The sequence below is a fragment of the Delphinapterus leucas genome, chromosome 1 (assembly GCF_059928025.1).
Source record: "Delphinapterus leucas isolate spDelLeu-1000000601 "Yukka" chromosome 1, BTC_Dleu_Yukka2, whole genome shotgun sequence".
Taxonomy (NCBI): Eukaryota; Metazoa; Chordata; class Mammalia; order Artiodactyla; family Monodontidae; genus Delphinapterus; species Delphinapterus leucas.
In genome coordinates this window covers 159,146,936-159,162,570 of record NC_143129.1, presented here as the reverse complement: position 1 = coordinate 159,162,570, position 15,635 = coordinate 159,146,936, and the positions used below count along the sequence as shown (strand labels likewise).

Below are 15,635 nucleotides of genomic sequence, written 5' to 3'. Positions count from 1 at the left end.
AGGAAGTCCCCGTAATTCAATTTTTAAATGGGCAAAAGATTTAAACAGATACTTTACTGAAGAAGATATATGGATAGCAACTGAGCACATTAAAAGATGTTCACCATCATTCTCATTAGGAAATGCAAATTTAAACCCAATGACATACCTTTATATACCCAACAGATTGGCTAAAATTAAAAGACTGACCATACCAAGTGTTGATGAGTATATGGAGGAACTGGAACTTATGGTGGGGATGTAAAATGGTACCACTTTGTTACCATGCAACCTAGTAATTCCACTCATAGGTATATACACAAGAGATCCACACAAAAACTTGTACACAAATGTTTATAGCAGTATTATTCATAATAGCCAAAAAGTGAAAACAACCCAAATGTCCACCAAATGGTGAATGGATAAAGAAAATGTGGTATATCCATACAATGGAATGTATCCAGCAATAAAAAGGAATGAAGTACTTATACATGTTCCAACATGGATGAAGGATGAAAACATTATGCTAAGTGGAAAGAAGAGTCAAAAAAGATCACACTTTATGATTCCATTTATATGAAATATGCGGAATGGGTAAACCTACAGAGACAGAAAGTAGATTAGTGGTTGTCTAAGGCTGGGGAAGGGATTTGGGGTGAGGAGTGGGGAGTGACTGCTAATGGGCACAGGGTTTCTTTGGGGCACAAAAATATTCTACATTTAGATTGTGATAAAGGGTGCATAACCCTGTAAATTAATTTAAAAACATTGAATTATACAGTTTAAATGGGTGAACTGTATGGTATATGAATTATATCACAGTAAAGCTATTTTAAAAGTTTGGTAGTTTCTTAAAAGTTAAATGTAACCCCATGATAGAATCCAGCCATTCTATTCCTAGGTATTTACCCAAGAGAACTGAAAACATTTGTCCACATGAAGACTGTACACCAGTGTTCATAGTAGCTTCGTCTGTAATAGCCCCAAACTGGAAACAACCCAAATGTCCATCAACAGGAGAATGGATAAACAAATTGCTGTATATTCCCACCATGAAATACTACTCAGCAACAAAAAGGAATCAACTATTCATACACACAACAACATAGACAAACCTCAGAAAAATTATGCTGAATAACAGAAGTGACAAAAAAAAAAAGAATACTCCATGATTCCATTTATATAAAATTCTAGAAAATACAGCTGAACTTATGATAATCAGTGGTTGCCAGGGGAAGGTGAGGGAAGGACAGGGAGAGGCAGGAAGGTGAGATTCCAACAGGTTACCGGAAAATGTGGCGGGGAGTAACAATCACTACCTTGACTGTGGTGATAGTTTCATGGTTATATACACATATCAAAACATCAGCAGTTATTATATGTCAATTATACCTCACTAAACAGAAAAACAAAAGAACACAGATCCTAGGGCCAATTCTGATTCAGTAGATCTGGGTGGGATCTGAATAACTTTAGTTGTAACAAGCTCTCCAGGTGCTTCTGACCATCAGTCAGGCTGGGGGACCCTGAGCGGAGTGCAGGCCGGCGCTCCTCAATCTTTACTAATTACGTGTGGATTTGTTCAAATGCAAGTTAGTAGGTCTGGTGTGGGGCTCAAAATTCTGCATTTTAACAAGGTCCCAGTTGATACCAATACTGCTAATTCAAGACCACACTTTGCCAGGAGCAAGGGCAGGGAAACTAAAATGATGTTACATATGAAGGAATCTGGGAAAAAAGCAAAGCAATGGGAGAAATGGATGAAAGGGGTCAAAAGGTAAAAATAAAGTATTACTGCTTCCCTCATTTAAAAAAAAAAAAAAGCAAAGCAAGAAAGACACTGAGCAGGAAGAAACTTCCAGAGGTGATAGATATGTTTGCAGCATAGAATGTGGTGATGAGTTCACGGGTGTATACTTATGTCCAAATGCATCAAGTTGTATACATTAAATATGTACAAAATTTTGTATGTCAATCACACCTCAAAAGTGATTTTAGAAAAGTTTTACCTCGTCTCCCTCTAACCTCTTCATATATAATTTCTTTTTTTAAAACATAATAAAGAAGTTTATTCTTCCTTAAAAAAGAAGAAGGAGAAGGAGGAGAAGAAAAGAATGAAAGGCAGTGGGGCCAGACAGTGGAGGGTAACGCAGAGCAATCTTGGACATTTCAGCTTTCTATCGGCCACTGTAAATGTTTTAGCAAGGGTGTAATATGATCTAATCTGTGTTTGAGGAAGGTGACAAGCAGCAGCGTGAAGGAGAGACTCGCATGGCAAAGAGATGCCTGCCAAAAGTTATTGCAAACATGGGCAGAGGAGGTGAACAGGTTATTCACGTTCTCTCCTCTCTCTCTACTCTGAAACTGGGGCAAAGCTGATTCCACAGGCTGAAATCAAGCTGTGGGAGAAGCAGGTATAGGAGCTGGAGCCAGGAAATACGGGTGTGTGCAGGGACAGAAGGAGGAGGTGGCAGAACAGGATCCACAGAGGTAGGAGGGAGGTAGAATGGGGAGCTGCATCGCTAAGCCTGGCCAAGCCCATCTCTTTACCGTGTCTCATGATGGTTTCCTGCTCTCTGTCCCCCCTGCTCTGGGAAGCAGGCACAGTTGTGATGGGTAAGATTTTGAGCACCGCCATGGGTCGGATGGTGTGTCCCACCCCCCCTCAAATATGTTCAACTCCTAACCCCCCAGCACCTCAGAATGTGACCTTATGTAGAAATAGGATTGTTGCAGATGTGACTGGTTAAGACAAGGTCATATTGGGGTATGGTGGGCCCCTAAACCAACATGACTGTGTCCTTATAAGAGGAGGAGACAGGGACACATGAAGGGAGAACGCCATATGACAATGGAAGCAGAGGTTGAAATGCTGCAGCTGCAAGGCAAGGAGCCCCAAAGACTGATGGCCACCACCAGAAGCTGGGCAGAGGCAAGGACAGGTTCTCCCACATAGGTTCCGGAGGGAGCATGGCCCTTGACACCTGGATTCAGACTTCTAGCCTCCAGAACTGTGAGACAATGCAGTTCTACTGTTTTAAGCCATCCAGTCTGTGGCAGCCCTAGGAAAGTGATACAACTACCCACTGCACTATAGGTAAATTCACTTACAAATGACATGTATATGTACCACTGCAGTATAGGTATATTCACTTATAAATGACATGTATATGTACCGCTACATGTATATGTGTTTAAAAACACAAAAGCAAAAAAAAATAAAAATTAAAATTAAAAAAAAAACACACAAAAACAGAATTTTAAAGGATGGGCTATATTGGTTACACAACATTTTTAAATTATTTTTACTTCATTAATGATATAAAAAATTCTTATCAAGCAATAAGAAGACATGGAGGAAGCTTAAATGCATATTAGTAAGTGAAACCAATCTGAAAAGGCTACATACTGTATGATTCCAATTATATGACATTCCAATTGTATGACATTCTGGAAAAGGAAAACGATGGAGACAGTAAAAAGATCAGTGGTTGCCAGGGGTTGGGGGATGGGGAAGGATGAATGGGTGGATCATAGAGGATTTTTAGGACAGTGAAGTTACTCTGTATGATACTGTGATGATGGATACATGTCAGTATACATTTGTCCAAAACCATAGACTGTACAATACCAAGGGTGAACCCTAGTTTTCATGGACTTTGGTTGATTGTGATACATCAAGGCAGGTTAATCAATTGTAACGAGCGTACCATTCTGTCGATAATGGAGGAGGCTGTGCCTGTGTGGGGGCAGGGGATGAATGGGAAATCTCGGTAGCATCCTCTCAGTTTTCCTGTGAACCCCAAACTGCTCTAAAAAATAGTCTTTAAAAAAAAAATCTTTCAATGAGCAGTGTTATTAAATAAGCTTCATTATTTTTAAAAATCCTGGTTAAATATCATGACACAGAAATGCAAAGATATACTTCTAAGTTCAATTATTTTCCATGGAAGTTTTCTCTTAATCACTGTCATTACCAAAATATAAAATTTAAAAACAATGTCCAGTTTCAAATGGAAGAACTGCATCATTACCTATACTTATTCCAATTATGCAAAAATTTTGTTGTCATGTGGCTATTAATTCCCACCTTTCCTAACATCAGTCATGTGTTCTTGCAAACTAATCAGAAAGTGTTACAGTCAGTAAGTTTAAAACCCGCAAAAACTCTTCACTGAGAAATTTTAAATCAGTTGAGAAAATTGTTTCCTGGCTTTTTAAGTGTGAACTTGTGAGAGTTATTGCATCTTCTTCAGGAGCAAAATCACATAATTATGGAATGATTTCCATTGACCAGTTTTCAAAATGCCCCTTTCATAGCATGAGTATCTTTGGAAAAGTAGTTACATTATCACTCCTTAAGAGAAATATACTATTATGTCTTTGAAGAGACATATTTTGTGTTTGTCTTTTCAGCAACATCTGTTAAGTAGCTTACTACTGAAAGCTTTTTGTTATCACAGAAAAAAAGAAAATTAGACACCCATCTTTATGTAAAAGAAAAATGCATAAAGTAATCTTTAAAATGAGCAAAAAATCAGAGGAATCCCTCTCACTGATTTCAGGACTTATTATATAGCTACAGCGGTACTGACTATGTGGTATTGGTGGAGGGGTAGACACATTGATCAATGAAACAAAAAGGAGAACCCAGAAATTGTTCCACAAAACTACAGCCAGGGCTTCCCTGCTGGCACAGTGGTTAAGAATCCACCTGCCAATGCAGGGGACACAGGTTCGAGCCCTGGTCCGGGAAGATCCCACGTGCCACGGAGCACCTAAGCCCGTGCGCCACAACTACTGAGGCTGCACTCTAGAGCCCATGAGCCACAACTACTGAAGCCCGTGCACCTAGAGCCCGTACTCAGCAACAAGAGAAGCCACCGCAATGAGAAGCCTGCACACCACAACAAAGAGTAGCCCCCGCTTGCGGCAACTAGAGAAAGCCCACGAGCAGCAACGAAGACCCAACACAGCCAAAAATATTAATTAATTAATTAATTAAAAATAGTGACAAATGCTGGTGAGGATGCAGAAAACTGAATCACTTATACAAACCTGGGAGGAAAGTAAAATGAAACAGCCATTCTGAAAAACATTTTGGCTGGTTCTTAAAAAACTGAATATACAACTACCATACAACCCAACCAACTTGCTCTTGGACATTTATCCTAGAGAAATGAAAACTCATGTTCACAAAACTGTACTTATGTTTGCAAAAACCTGTACACAAATGTTTATAGCAACTTTATTTGTAACAGCCAAAAACTGGAATGTCCTCCAATGAGTGAAGGATTAAACTTGTGGTGCTTTTCCATCCACACCATGGAATACTACTCAGCAATAAAAATGAACTATTGAAACATGCAACAACCTACATGAATTTCCAGAGACTTATGCTGAGTGAAGAAGGCTAATCCTGAATGGCTATATACTGTATTATTCTATTTATATAACATTCTTGAAGTGAGAAAATGATAGACACAACAGATTAGTGGTTGCTAGGGGTAAAGGAACATGTAAGGGGTGGGAGAGAAGAGGGTATGGCTGTAAAAATGCAACTGTGAGGAATCTTTGTGGTGTTGGAAATATTTTGTACTTTGTATCAGTGTAGATGTCCTGATTAGGATACTGTACTATAGTTTTGCAAGCTGTTACCATTGTGGGTAACTGGTTAAAGGGTACACGGGACCTCTAGGTACTTAATTTCTTACAGTGTAAATCTATAATTATCTCAAAATAAAAAGTTTAATTTTTTAAAGTTTCTAAGAAATAAATGGATAGATAGGAGTTCTAATATTTTCTGCCCACACTCTAATGAATCATCTTTGGCACACCCAGTATGAGAGATCATTGGCATATGCCGCTAGTCCCAGGGTGATAGCCCCTACCCAGTCTTTGGGTCCCTTTAGCTATTCTCAACATTCTCTTGAAGTTATCTTCCTTAAATGCAATCTTGATCACCTTATTTCCCCAAATCATTAGTCTTGACAAATAAGGACCTTCTGGCTTTAGTCCTTTATCCAATATATACACCTGAACACCAAACTACTCAGTTTCCAATGGCACAAAACCCTGTCTGACTGTGAGGTACCTGAGAATGGGCACAAAGACCTCTCTATACTCTTATCTTATCTCTAATTAACGTATTTCTAAACTTATCAGGTACCCTAGCACATATGAGGAATGCAATAAATCTTGATTTAAATGTTTATTACTGGGCTTCCCTAGTGGCGCAGTGGTTAAGAATCCGCCTGCCAATGCAGGGGACATGGGTTCAAGCCCTGATCCGGGAAGATCCCACATACCGCAGAGCAACTAAGCCCGTGAGCCACAACTACTGAGCCGGCGTGCCTAGAGCCCGTGCTCCACAACAAGAGAAGCCACCGCAATGAGAAGCCCCTGCTCCCGCAACTATAGAAAACCCGTGGGCAGCAATGAAGATCCAACGCAGCCAAAATAAATAAATAAAATTTATTTTTTAAAAAATGTTTATTACCTTTGTTTATTACCTCCTAAGAGTCCAGAGGTGTTGATTCTGTGTTGCATTCAGAACACTAACCTGCAATCACTCCTGCCAGGTACACCAGCCCCACGCGGAGGCCTTTGTGGACCATTTCCAGGGGGATACCCAAAACGAGTTGCATAACAAGATTCCCCAGGACGTGCTGAATTCTGCAGAGACAAACACAGTTGTCAAATACTATGACTAGCCCAGGCAGTTATTTCCTTGGGAGATTAACAGGCATTGATGTGTTGTTTCTAGTTAAGAACTTGCTTAACTTGAATTCCACTTTCCAATTTTTTTAGGCGACCTTTTAAAAAAATAAAATCTTACATGAAGCCTCGATATGTAAAGCAGATAAAAGGACATTTTAGAAGTACACTTTTATTTTTTGTTATGGCCGCACTGTGAGGCATGTGGGATCTTAGTTCCCGGATTAGGGATCAAACCCGTGCCCCCTGCAGTGGAAGTGTAGAGTCTCAACCGCTGCACCGCCAGGAAGTCCCAGAAGTATACATTTATTTTATAAGCTCTGTTTTACAACAATTACTGATAATGTCAAACAAAGAGCAATGAGGCTTCTTTAAGGAAAATAAGCTTGCAGTTACGGGGTTTAGATGACAACTGCCATCATATGTCAGCTTCGGCATATGCTTTTGTTTTGGTTGCATAGTAGTACTGAGAAAATACTAATTCACTCATGTTGAGTCTAAATTTTAATAGATTTTTTTTTTTTTTTTTTGGCTGCATTGGGTCTTTGTTGCTGAGTGCGGGCTTTCTCTAGTTGCGGAGAGCGGGGGCTACTCTTCCTTGCGGTGCGTGAACTTCTCATTGTGGTGGCTTCTCTTGTTGCGGAGCACGGGCTCTAGGTGTGCGGGCTTCAGTAGTTGTGGCACGCGGGCTCAGTAATTGTGGCTCGCAGGCTCTAGAGCGCAGGCTCAGTAGTTGTGGTGCATGGCCTTAGTTGCTCCGCGGCATGTGGGATCTTCCTGGACCAGGGCTCGAACCCGTGTCCCCTGCGTTTGCAAGCGGATTCTTAACCACTGCGCCACCAGGGAAGCCCCGAAATTTCAATAGATTTTTAAACAACCTGTCTTGCAAGTTCAGGATAGTCTTTAATGAAACAGAGATGGGAAGAGAAACTTCATTCCCATTTCTACATTAAAAAGGTTTTTTCTTTTTAAGTTTACCAGAATGAAAAAAAAAGAAGTTACCTAGTAACAATAGCTAAAGTTGGTATCTCCCATGTACCATAATTTGGCATATAACATTTTTGAGTACAGATGCTTTTTATTATACTTTTTAAATAGGGAAAAATATTTTTAAGTGAAATTCACATTATTTTACTTGTCAAACCCCACAAGCATCTCTGGAGAATCTCTGAATGTAATTTAGCAAATTACCACATTACAGTAATCCTTAATTTACTTGCCATGTCGCACAATGCTTTATTTTTTTTTAAGAGATTTTGGGTTAAACCAAAAAGTTAAAAAATAACACAGGTGTTGAATCTTCCACAGAGTGCAGCCGCTTTCATATTAGTTTTAGGGATTGTGTTTTTGAATTCTAACTTACTTAAAAGATATCCAGCAGACCATTGAAGAGGTTCTCTGGGCAAACCCTACGAAACAGATTACTTACATTTAGGCTACATGTGCATCTAGCCACAACTATCACTGTACAAGCCATCTTCAAAGACGTGAGACGTGACCCATAATTCAGCACAGAACAGCCTAGCCAGGACAGTTACACCAATCTTATGGAGACCTCAGACATAAACAGGTTTTTGAAATATGTGCACCTTGTGAATTGGAACAAGAAGTTCAAAGAAAGCTATCCCATCCTGTCCTCTGGGAACAGTGTGAGGACAAAGTGACTAATAGCACAAAACCCCAAAGAATCACCCCAAGCACTCTTTCCGCTGCTCAACAGCTAGAGTAGAAGTTGCATAATGCTGAGATCCTGTCATATACCCAGAAGAGAAATACTAATTTTTTTCATCCAAATTCTATGCACCCTTCAAGGTCCAGCTTGAATCCATGTCATCTGTGAAGCCGCCCCCATCCTGATCATCCCCTTTTTCTGTTTATATTTATGTAGTTAATCCAACATCCATTTCTTTATCCCTTGTCTACCTCCTCCAGTGAGGGTAGAAGAGCTGGTATTGATTTTCCCAATCTCTCTTAGCTAGGGGTAGCCAGGTCACATAGTCCTGGCCAATGAGACGCAGGTAAGAACACTGCTAGGAGACTTTTAAGAGAGCCTCTATCTAAACAAAAGGGATGGATGTCACCAGTACCTGGTACTACCTCTTCCCCCTTCCTGCTTTGAATGCAGAGCTACAGCAGCCAACTTGCAACCATGACAGAAAGGCGAAGGGAAAAGCAGAGATGTCAGCACAGGATCAAGAGTCCTGGCTTCATTAAACAGATGAACCAACCAGGTACCGCTGGGCTTCTTATATGGGCAAAAGATTTACCTACATTTGTTTAGGCCCCTGTTACATTTTCTTGTCACTTGCATCCAAAAGCATCCCTAATTTATACAACCCCATATGTGACATGTCCTACACAGCCTTGCGAATTCTTTTTGAGCACCTTACTATATGTGTCAGACACTGTAAAAATTGTTAAAACCATTGTCTCATTTAATCACAGCAACCTTATGAGGTAGGTACTATTACCCCATTTTAGAGATGTGGAAACTGAGGCACAAAGAGGTTAAATAACTACAGTATACTGTAATACTATACTGCCTTGCATTACTATTTAACTGACTGCTCCCCCTTATAATCTTAAAGTCTTTGAGTGCAGAAGCCACATTTGCTTTGAACATACTTGTTAAATGGAAAACTAAAGTGTGGAAGTATCCACAGAAATGGGGCAATTGGTGAGTTTGTCCCTAACTTGTCAAGCCTCTGAGCCCTGTGTCCTGCCATGGATCCCTATTTAGCCACTGGCCAGAGTTATCTTTCAAGGTCCAGGGCTGGGTAGGTTGCATACATGAAGTTGGCCTCATCTGAAACCCCAGGAGTCCACCAGAGAGGAGGGGCCAGCAGCGAGCTGCTCACTGTCTGCAGTGCGCATGGTGAATCACGGATTCTGAGCAAGGTCAGAAGGCTATTAGCATTTAAGAAACTGTAAGCAGGGACTCCTTTGGTGGTGCAGTGGTTAAGAATCCGTCTGCCAATGCAGGGGATACGGGTTCGAGCCCTGGTTCGGGAAGATCCCACATGCCACGGAGCAACTAAGCCCATGCACCACAACTACTGAGCCTGCGCTCTAGAGCCCACAAGCCACAACTACTGAGCCTGTGAGCCACAACTACTGAAGCCCGCGCACCTAGAGCCCGTGCTCCTCAACAAGAGAAGCCACAGCAATGAGAAGCCCGCGCACCACAACGAAGAGTAGCCCCTGCTCACCGCAACTAGAGAAAGCCTGCATGCAGCAACAAAGACCCAATGCAGCCAAAAATAAATAATTTTTTTAAAAAAAACTGTACCTGCCAAAAATGGCAGGCTCCACATCACCTATTGCTTGTATTATTCTAAATGAACATTATTATACACTCATCGAAAGGCTCAGGAATTAATTTTTTAAGTGTTTGGCAGAGGTGGGGAGGATGGCACTGATGATTCACATTTTCAAAGGAACATTTAACAACATCACACAGCTTGAGGAACACACTTTTGGTTTGGTAACGATTTCTCTTCTCATTAATGTTCCTACATACATACCAATATTAGGCAGTTACAATGCAATACAAAGTACACTGGACCTAGAGTTAGCACTAATGGGTTGAGATCCTCACTCTACAACTTAGCTGTGGGACACGGAGCAAGAGTCTACATCCCGTGAGCCTCAGACACGAAACAGCAGGAGTAATACATGACTCCTAGGGTTGCCATGAGGATCAAACAAGATTATGGACGTGAAAGTGCCTGATCAATAATAAAGCACCGGGCTTCCCTGGTGGCGCAGTGGTTGAGAGTCCGCCTGCCGATGCAGGGGACATGGGTTCGTGCCCCGGTCCGGGAAGATCCCACGTGCCGCGGAGCGGCTGGGCCTGTGAGCCATGGCCGCTGGGCCTGTGCGTCCGGAGCCTGTGCTCCACGGCGGGAGAGGCCACAACAGTGAGAAGCCCGCGTACCGCAAAAGAAAAAAAATAATAATACATAAAAAATTAAAAAAAAAATAATAATAAAGCACCGAACAAACGCTCGGGGTTACAATGACTTATAGTCACCTCTGATATCAGTGACTTAACTGTCAGTCTTTACCCAGCATGCACCAGCATGTATGAGATAAACCTCCAGGCTTCCTCCCTCTTCTCAGGACTGTAGATAAAGGGACTCTCCAAGATGCCCGAGTCCAAGGTGATTCACTGTTTCTGCGGCTTCCACACAGCATAGTAAATAAACACTGCCAGCTGGCAGGGAGGGGCAGACACAGACGTTAACCACACCTTCTGCAGAGAGAGGCCCCATTAAAGCGCACGGGCACTACCTCTGTTTCAAACAATTAGCTCTCAAGAGGGCCACTCTCTAGCATGTGCTCAGAAGATGACAGGAATTCAATTCCCTGCCATATATCTGACCATACAACTGTGGGCACTTCCTCCAGCGATCAGGAGCAGCCATAGACCAAACTGCAAAGAAGAATCTTTCGAACCCACTTTCCCCTCTTAAATACCCACTGCCCTCATCTTCCCACACTCACTATTTGGTCGTTCATTTACAACTTAATGTGAAATTAAGTCACTGCTGGCTTCTGAAGAATAGAGGAGGGAAAGGGAAAAATAGTAACTTTGCAGTGAAGAAGCCTGGCAAATATGACCTTAGCCAAGTGATGAAGGTGAACGTCACAGGGATGTCGTGTGGATGTCCCCTGTCCTCTGCTACCTGACGTGATCTGATGAGAAGGGTACTTCACTTCTGTGGTCTTCCTCCCTCAAACCCATAACTTCAATCTAATCACGAGAAAAACATCAGACATCCCAGACTGGGGGACATTCTACAGGATACCCGGCCAGTACTCCTCAAGACTATCAAAGCCATGGAAAGCAAAGACTGAAACAGGGAAGTGGACTTCGCCTCCCCAGGAGTGGTGCGTCCGTGCACGAGCCTCGCGGGTCTGCGGCGGCAGACCTCGTAAGGTCTGCCCTTACGAGGGGTGAGGGGTAAGGGCAGGGGCAGGGGTGGGACGGCTGCCGCCACGGCCGGGTGTCAGAACGCATTCGACGCCATCGTGATGGCGGATGAGAGGTTTCACGGGGAAGGGTATCAGGAAGGCTATGAAGAAGGAAGTAGTTTGGGTATGATTGAAGGAAGGCAGCATGGCACATTTCATGGAGCTAAAATCGGATCTGAGATCAGGTGCTACCAAGGTTTCGCTTTTGCTTGGAGATGTCTCCTGCACGGTTGCTCCACTGAGAAAGACAGCAAATAGATGAAGGTCTTAGAATCGTTGATTGCAATGATTCAGAAATTCCCTTATGATGACCCTACTTATGATAAACTTCACGAAGACTTAGACAAAATTAGAGGGAAATTTAAGCAGCTTTGTTCATTATTACACGTTCAGCCCAACTTTAAAATTAGCACAGAAGGTTCTGGACTTTCATTTTGATGACAGACGAACAGACAAAACATCAAGGAACAGATGTTCGTATGTTAAGTGTTTAAAATATGATTAAAGGCAAAACAATGATGGGGGATTCATTGTTTTGCAGGGAGGGTTCCAGCTTGGCCAGTGAAAGGGCTTCCTTCCCCTGAGGTCTGCCTGCATCACCTCGGTGCCCCCCACAGGGCCCCTCTGCACAAGCCCATCCTTTGTTGGGTCCTGTCTGCTCTCCAGTCTGAACGCAGTCCTGGCAGAGCCCTGGCCGGGCTGCTGTCTCTGATCCAGGATCCAGGCCGTTGGCTCATGGGTTCTCGCCACCTGGCAGGCCTGGCTGGATATAGACTCAGGTTGGCTCTGGATAGGATAAACCTCCCATTTAACCCCCCAGGGCTTTGGTCAGTGCTCAGAGGGACAGTTTTTTAAAAAATGAGAGCCACAGGGTTGACACGAAGCAGGTTAATGGGAAAGAGTGATGGGTACTGTGACATTTATCGACCCTTGAGATGGGCCAGTGCTGTGACCTGCTTCTCATGTTTTATTTAGTCCCTTCAGTAGCCCATGAGGTGGGCGTTATTCCTGTTTTATAGTCGAGGAAACGGAGGCCCAAGAGACTGCCTGGTTCAAGGGCAGGGGGCGGCAGAGTTGGGAATCCAACCCCCATCTCCTGGTGCCCGCTCTGGAACCCGCGGTCGCACCCACAGGATCGGGGTCCCTGCCCGCAGATCCCCGCTGTGCCCCGTGGAGCCCTGGGGCGTCGCCTGTGGCCATGGACGTGGGAGTCTGGCTGAGAGGAGGAAAGGCCAGCCCTGTCCCCAGGGAGCCCAGACATGCTCTTCCTGTGTCCCCGGATGGATGGGGCTCTGCAGCATCAAAAATGGTCAAGGGGAGGGGATTTTAAGGCCACCGCCCTATGTGCAGAAACTTTGGAGCCTCACTGCAGCCTTCCTTTTAGTGTGAGTTCTCTGTCTTCTGCCCGGACTTAAAGGCATTGTCTATACGTGGTGAGGTCCTGGCAGGCCAGTCCCCCGTGAGATGCGTGGCTCCCGGGCATTTATCTGCAAGTGATGGCCCGTGTCCAGGCCCCTCGGGCACCCCGGCCAGAGCCCTCTCCCCACCCGCTACTGGCCCAGGGAGCAGATTTGGAAGCCGTGAGTGAAATTAGCACACGGGTAGCCGTGAATCTGCTCCAGATTTCAAAATCATTCCAGAGCGTCTGGGTAGACTGTGCTCCCCTGGCAGCTGCTGGGGGAACTCTGCGGGGCCTGGGACGCCGGCCCTCACCATGTGCTGAGGAGGAAGAAACGGCTTCTAGTTGTTGGAGGACAAGACTCCGCCTTTATCGTGCTTGGCTTTCTTATGTGTGTCTCGCTGTAAGTTCATGGCCTGCAGTCCCAACCTCAGTTCTGCGGAGCCCAGGACCGGGCACACGGCCTCAGATGTGCCTTTGTACAGACACCAGCAGCGCTCATCTCTGGCTGGTGGAATGAAAGGGCTTTTGTTGTCATTTTCCTGGGTGGATTTTTGTGTTTTCTAAACTATCTGTTTGGACAATGTATTATTTTTATAATTGGAGAAAAAATAAACAGCATATTTTAAAGCAAAAAAAAACAAAAAAAGGACTGAGACACTGTCACAGATCAGAGTAAACTGGGGGGAATGTGAAAATTAAAAGCAGCATGATACCCTGGGTTCGAGGGTACAAGAGGGACAGAAAGAGGACACTAATGGAAAAATTGGAAAAGGCCAAATTAAGCCTGTAGTTTAGTTAATACTAATATACTAATATGAGTTTCTTAGTTTTGACAAATGTACTATGGAAATATAAGATATTAGCAATGGGAGAAATTGTGTGAGGGGTATACAGGAACTCTCTGTACTATCTCTGCAAATTTTCTGTAAAGCTAAAATTATTCCAAAATAAAAAATTTGTTTTAAAAAAGATTTTTTTTTCTTTTTGGCCATGCCACATGGCTTGTCGGATCTTAGTTCCCCAACCAGGGATCAAACCCGGGCCCCTGGCAGTGAAAGCGTTGAGTCCTAACCACTGGACTGCGAGGGAATTCCCAAATTTGTTTAAAAATTTTTAATTAGGAAATTCTCTGGTGGTCCAGTAGTAAAGAATCCACCTTCCAATGCAGGGGACGCGGGTTTGATCCCTGGGTGGGGAACTAAGATCCCACATGCCATGGGGCAACTAAGCCCGTGCGCCACAACTAGAGAGAAGCCCGCAAGGTGCAACAAAAAAAAAGACCTTGCATGCCACAACTAAGACCCAACGCAACCCAAAAAATTAATTAAATAAATAAAATAATTTTTTTTTAAAAATGGCCTTTGGCCTTCAACTATAAGTCTTACCCCCAGGTCTCCAGTCCTGGCCTACCCTGCAGATTTTAAACTTGCCAAGCCTCCACAATTACATGAGCCAATTCCTTAAAATAAATCAATCTCTCTCTCTCCATATACATGTGTATGTAGATAGATGATAGATACATAGATAGATAATGTGTGTGTGTGTAAGGGTGTATACATCCTATTGGTTCTGCTTCTTTAAAGAATCCTGACTAATACAGTCCCTGATAAGGAAGTTGAGACATCAGTGGGAATTAAGAGGAGGACTTCCTAATGGCCCTAAAGTCACACCCCACAGGCAGCCATCCTCTGTCAATTCCTTTATGAGGCATCATGGTGTGGGAGAAAAAGCTGGGTGAGATAAGGCTCAGGAGAAGCCCAGTCCTGGCCAAATAACTAAGTATGTGGCCTTGGGCAAATCGCCCCACGTCTCTGGGCCTTGCACTCTTTTCTGGAAAACAAAAGGGCTGACTAGACCAGAGTCTGAAACCCACTACATGCTGCCCATAGTAGACATCATTACAGGATCCCATTTTTTTCCTACTGAAATCTGGAGGCAACTTATAATTCTTCTAAACATATGGCTCCTGATAGACCTTACCAATCAATCAAAGTTGGTTCATGAGATCAAACCAATTTGCAACCCCAAAATTATTTGATTTCTAAAGTCCCCACAAACTAAAATGAAATGAAACCACTAAAACTGTGGTCACTGCTGGGCAGGGGAGTTGTTTGAAAAATAAAACTCAACCCTTGCCTAAAAGTGACTGGGAACATAAGAAAAACCTGGGAAGGGAACTCTGGAGAGGGTGAGGTCGAGTTCTGTGTGTGCTGTACTTGCCATCGCCAAGCTCTTCTCTTACGTTTTCCAGTCTCTTATCTAGACGTGATCTAAAGCCGCAGTGTGTGTGCAACCCCCCCAGAGGTCCTTGCACCAGTGCCCACCACCCCGAATGCTTACCTCAGCAATGCTGATGGAGATGATGAACACAGGGGGTGGGAGGCAGTTAGCTCTTTCCAGGTATGTTCTTCGCACTGGTTCAGGAAGCATCCATTTTGAGACAATCCTGTGGACCTTTTTAAGCCTGAAGGGATCTTTACCTGCCCTGTCCTCTCTCATTTTCTCCTCTTCCAGCATTTCTTTCATCTCTCTATCCCTATTCAGATTCACATCCTCTTCC

At 43.4% G+C, this 15,635-nt stretch overlaps 1 protein-coding gene and 1 pseudogene across 1 annotated transcript in view; one reads left to right on the top strand and one right to left on the bottom strand.

Moving 5' to 3' along the window:
* RHBDL2 (rhomboid like 2) overlaps positions 1-15,635 on the bottom strand; it is a 55,236-nt gene that overhangs the window by 12,384 nt on the left and 27,217 nt on the right. The window contains exon 2 of the mRNA XM_089895717.1: positions 6,542-6,654. Coding sequence (XP_089751843.1) covers positions 6,542-6,654 — 113 coding nt within the window. The remainder of the gene's footprint in view (positions 1-6,541; positions 6,655-15,635) is intronic.
* On the top strand, positions 8,846-12,507 carry LOC111175440 (protein LTO1 homolog pseudogene; annotated as a pseudogene).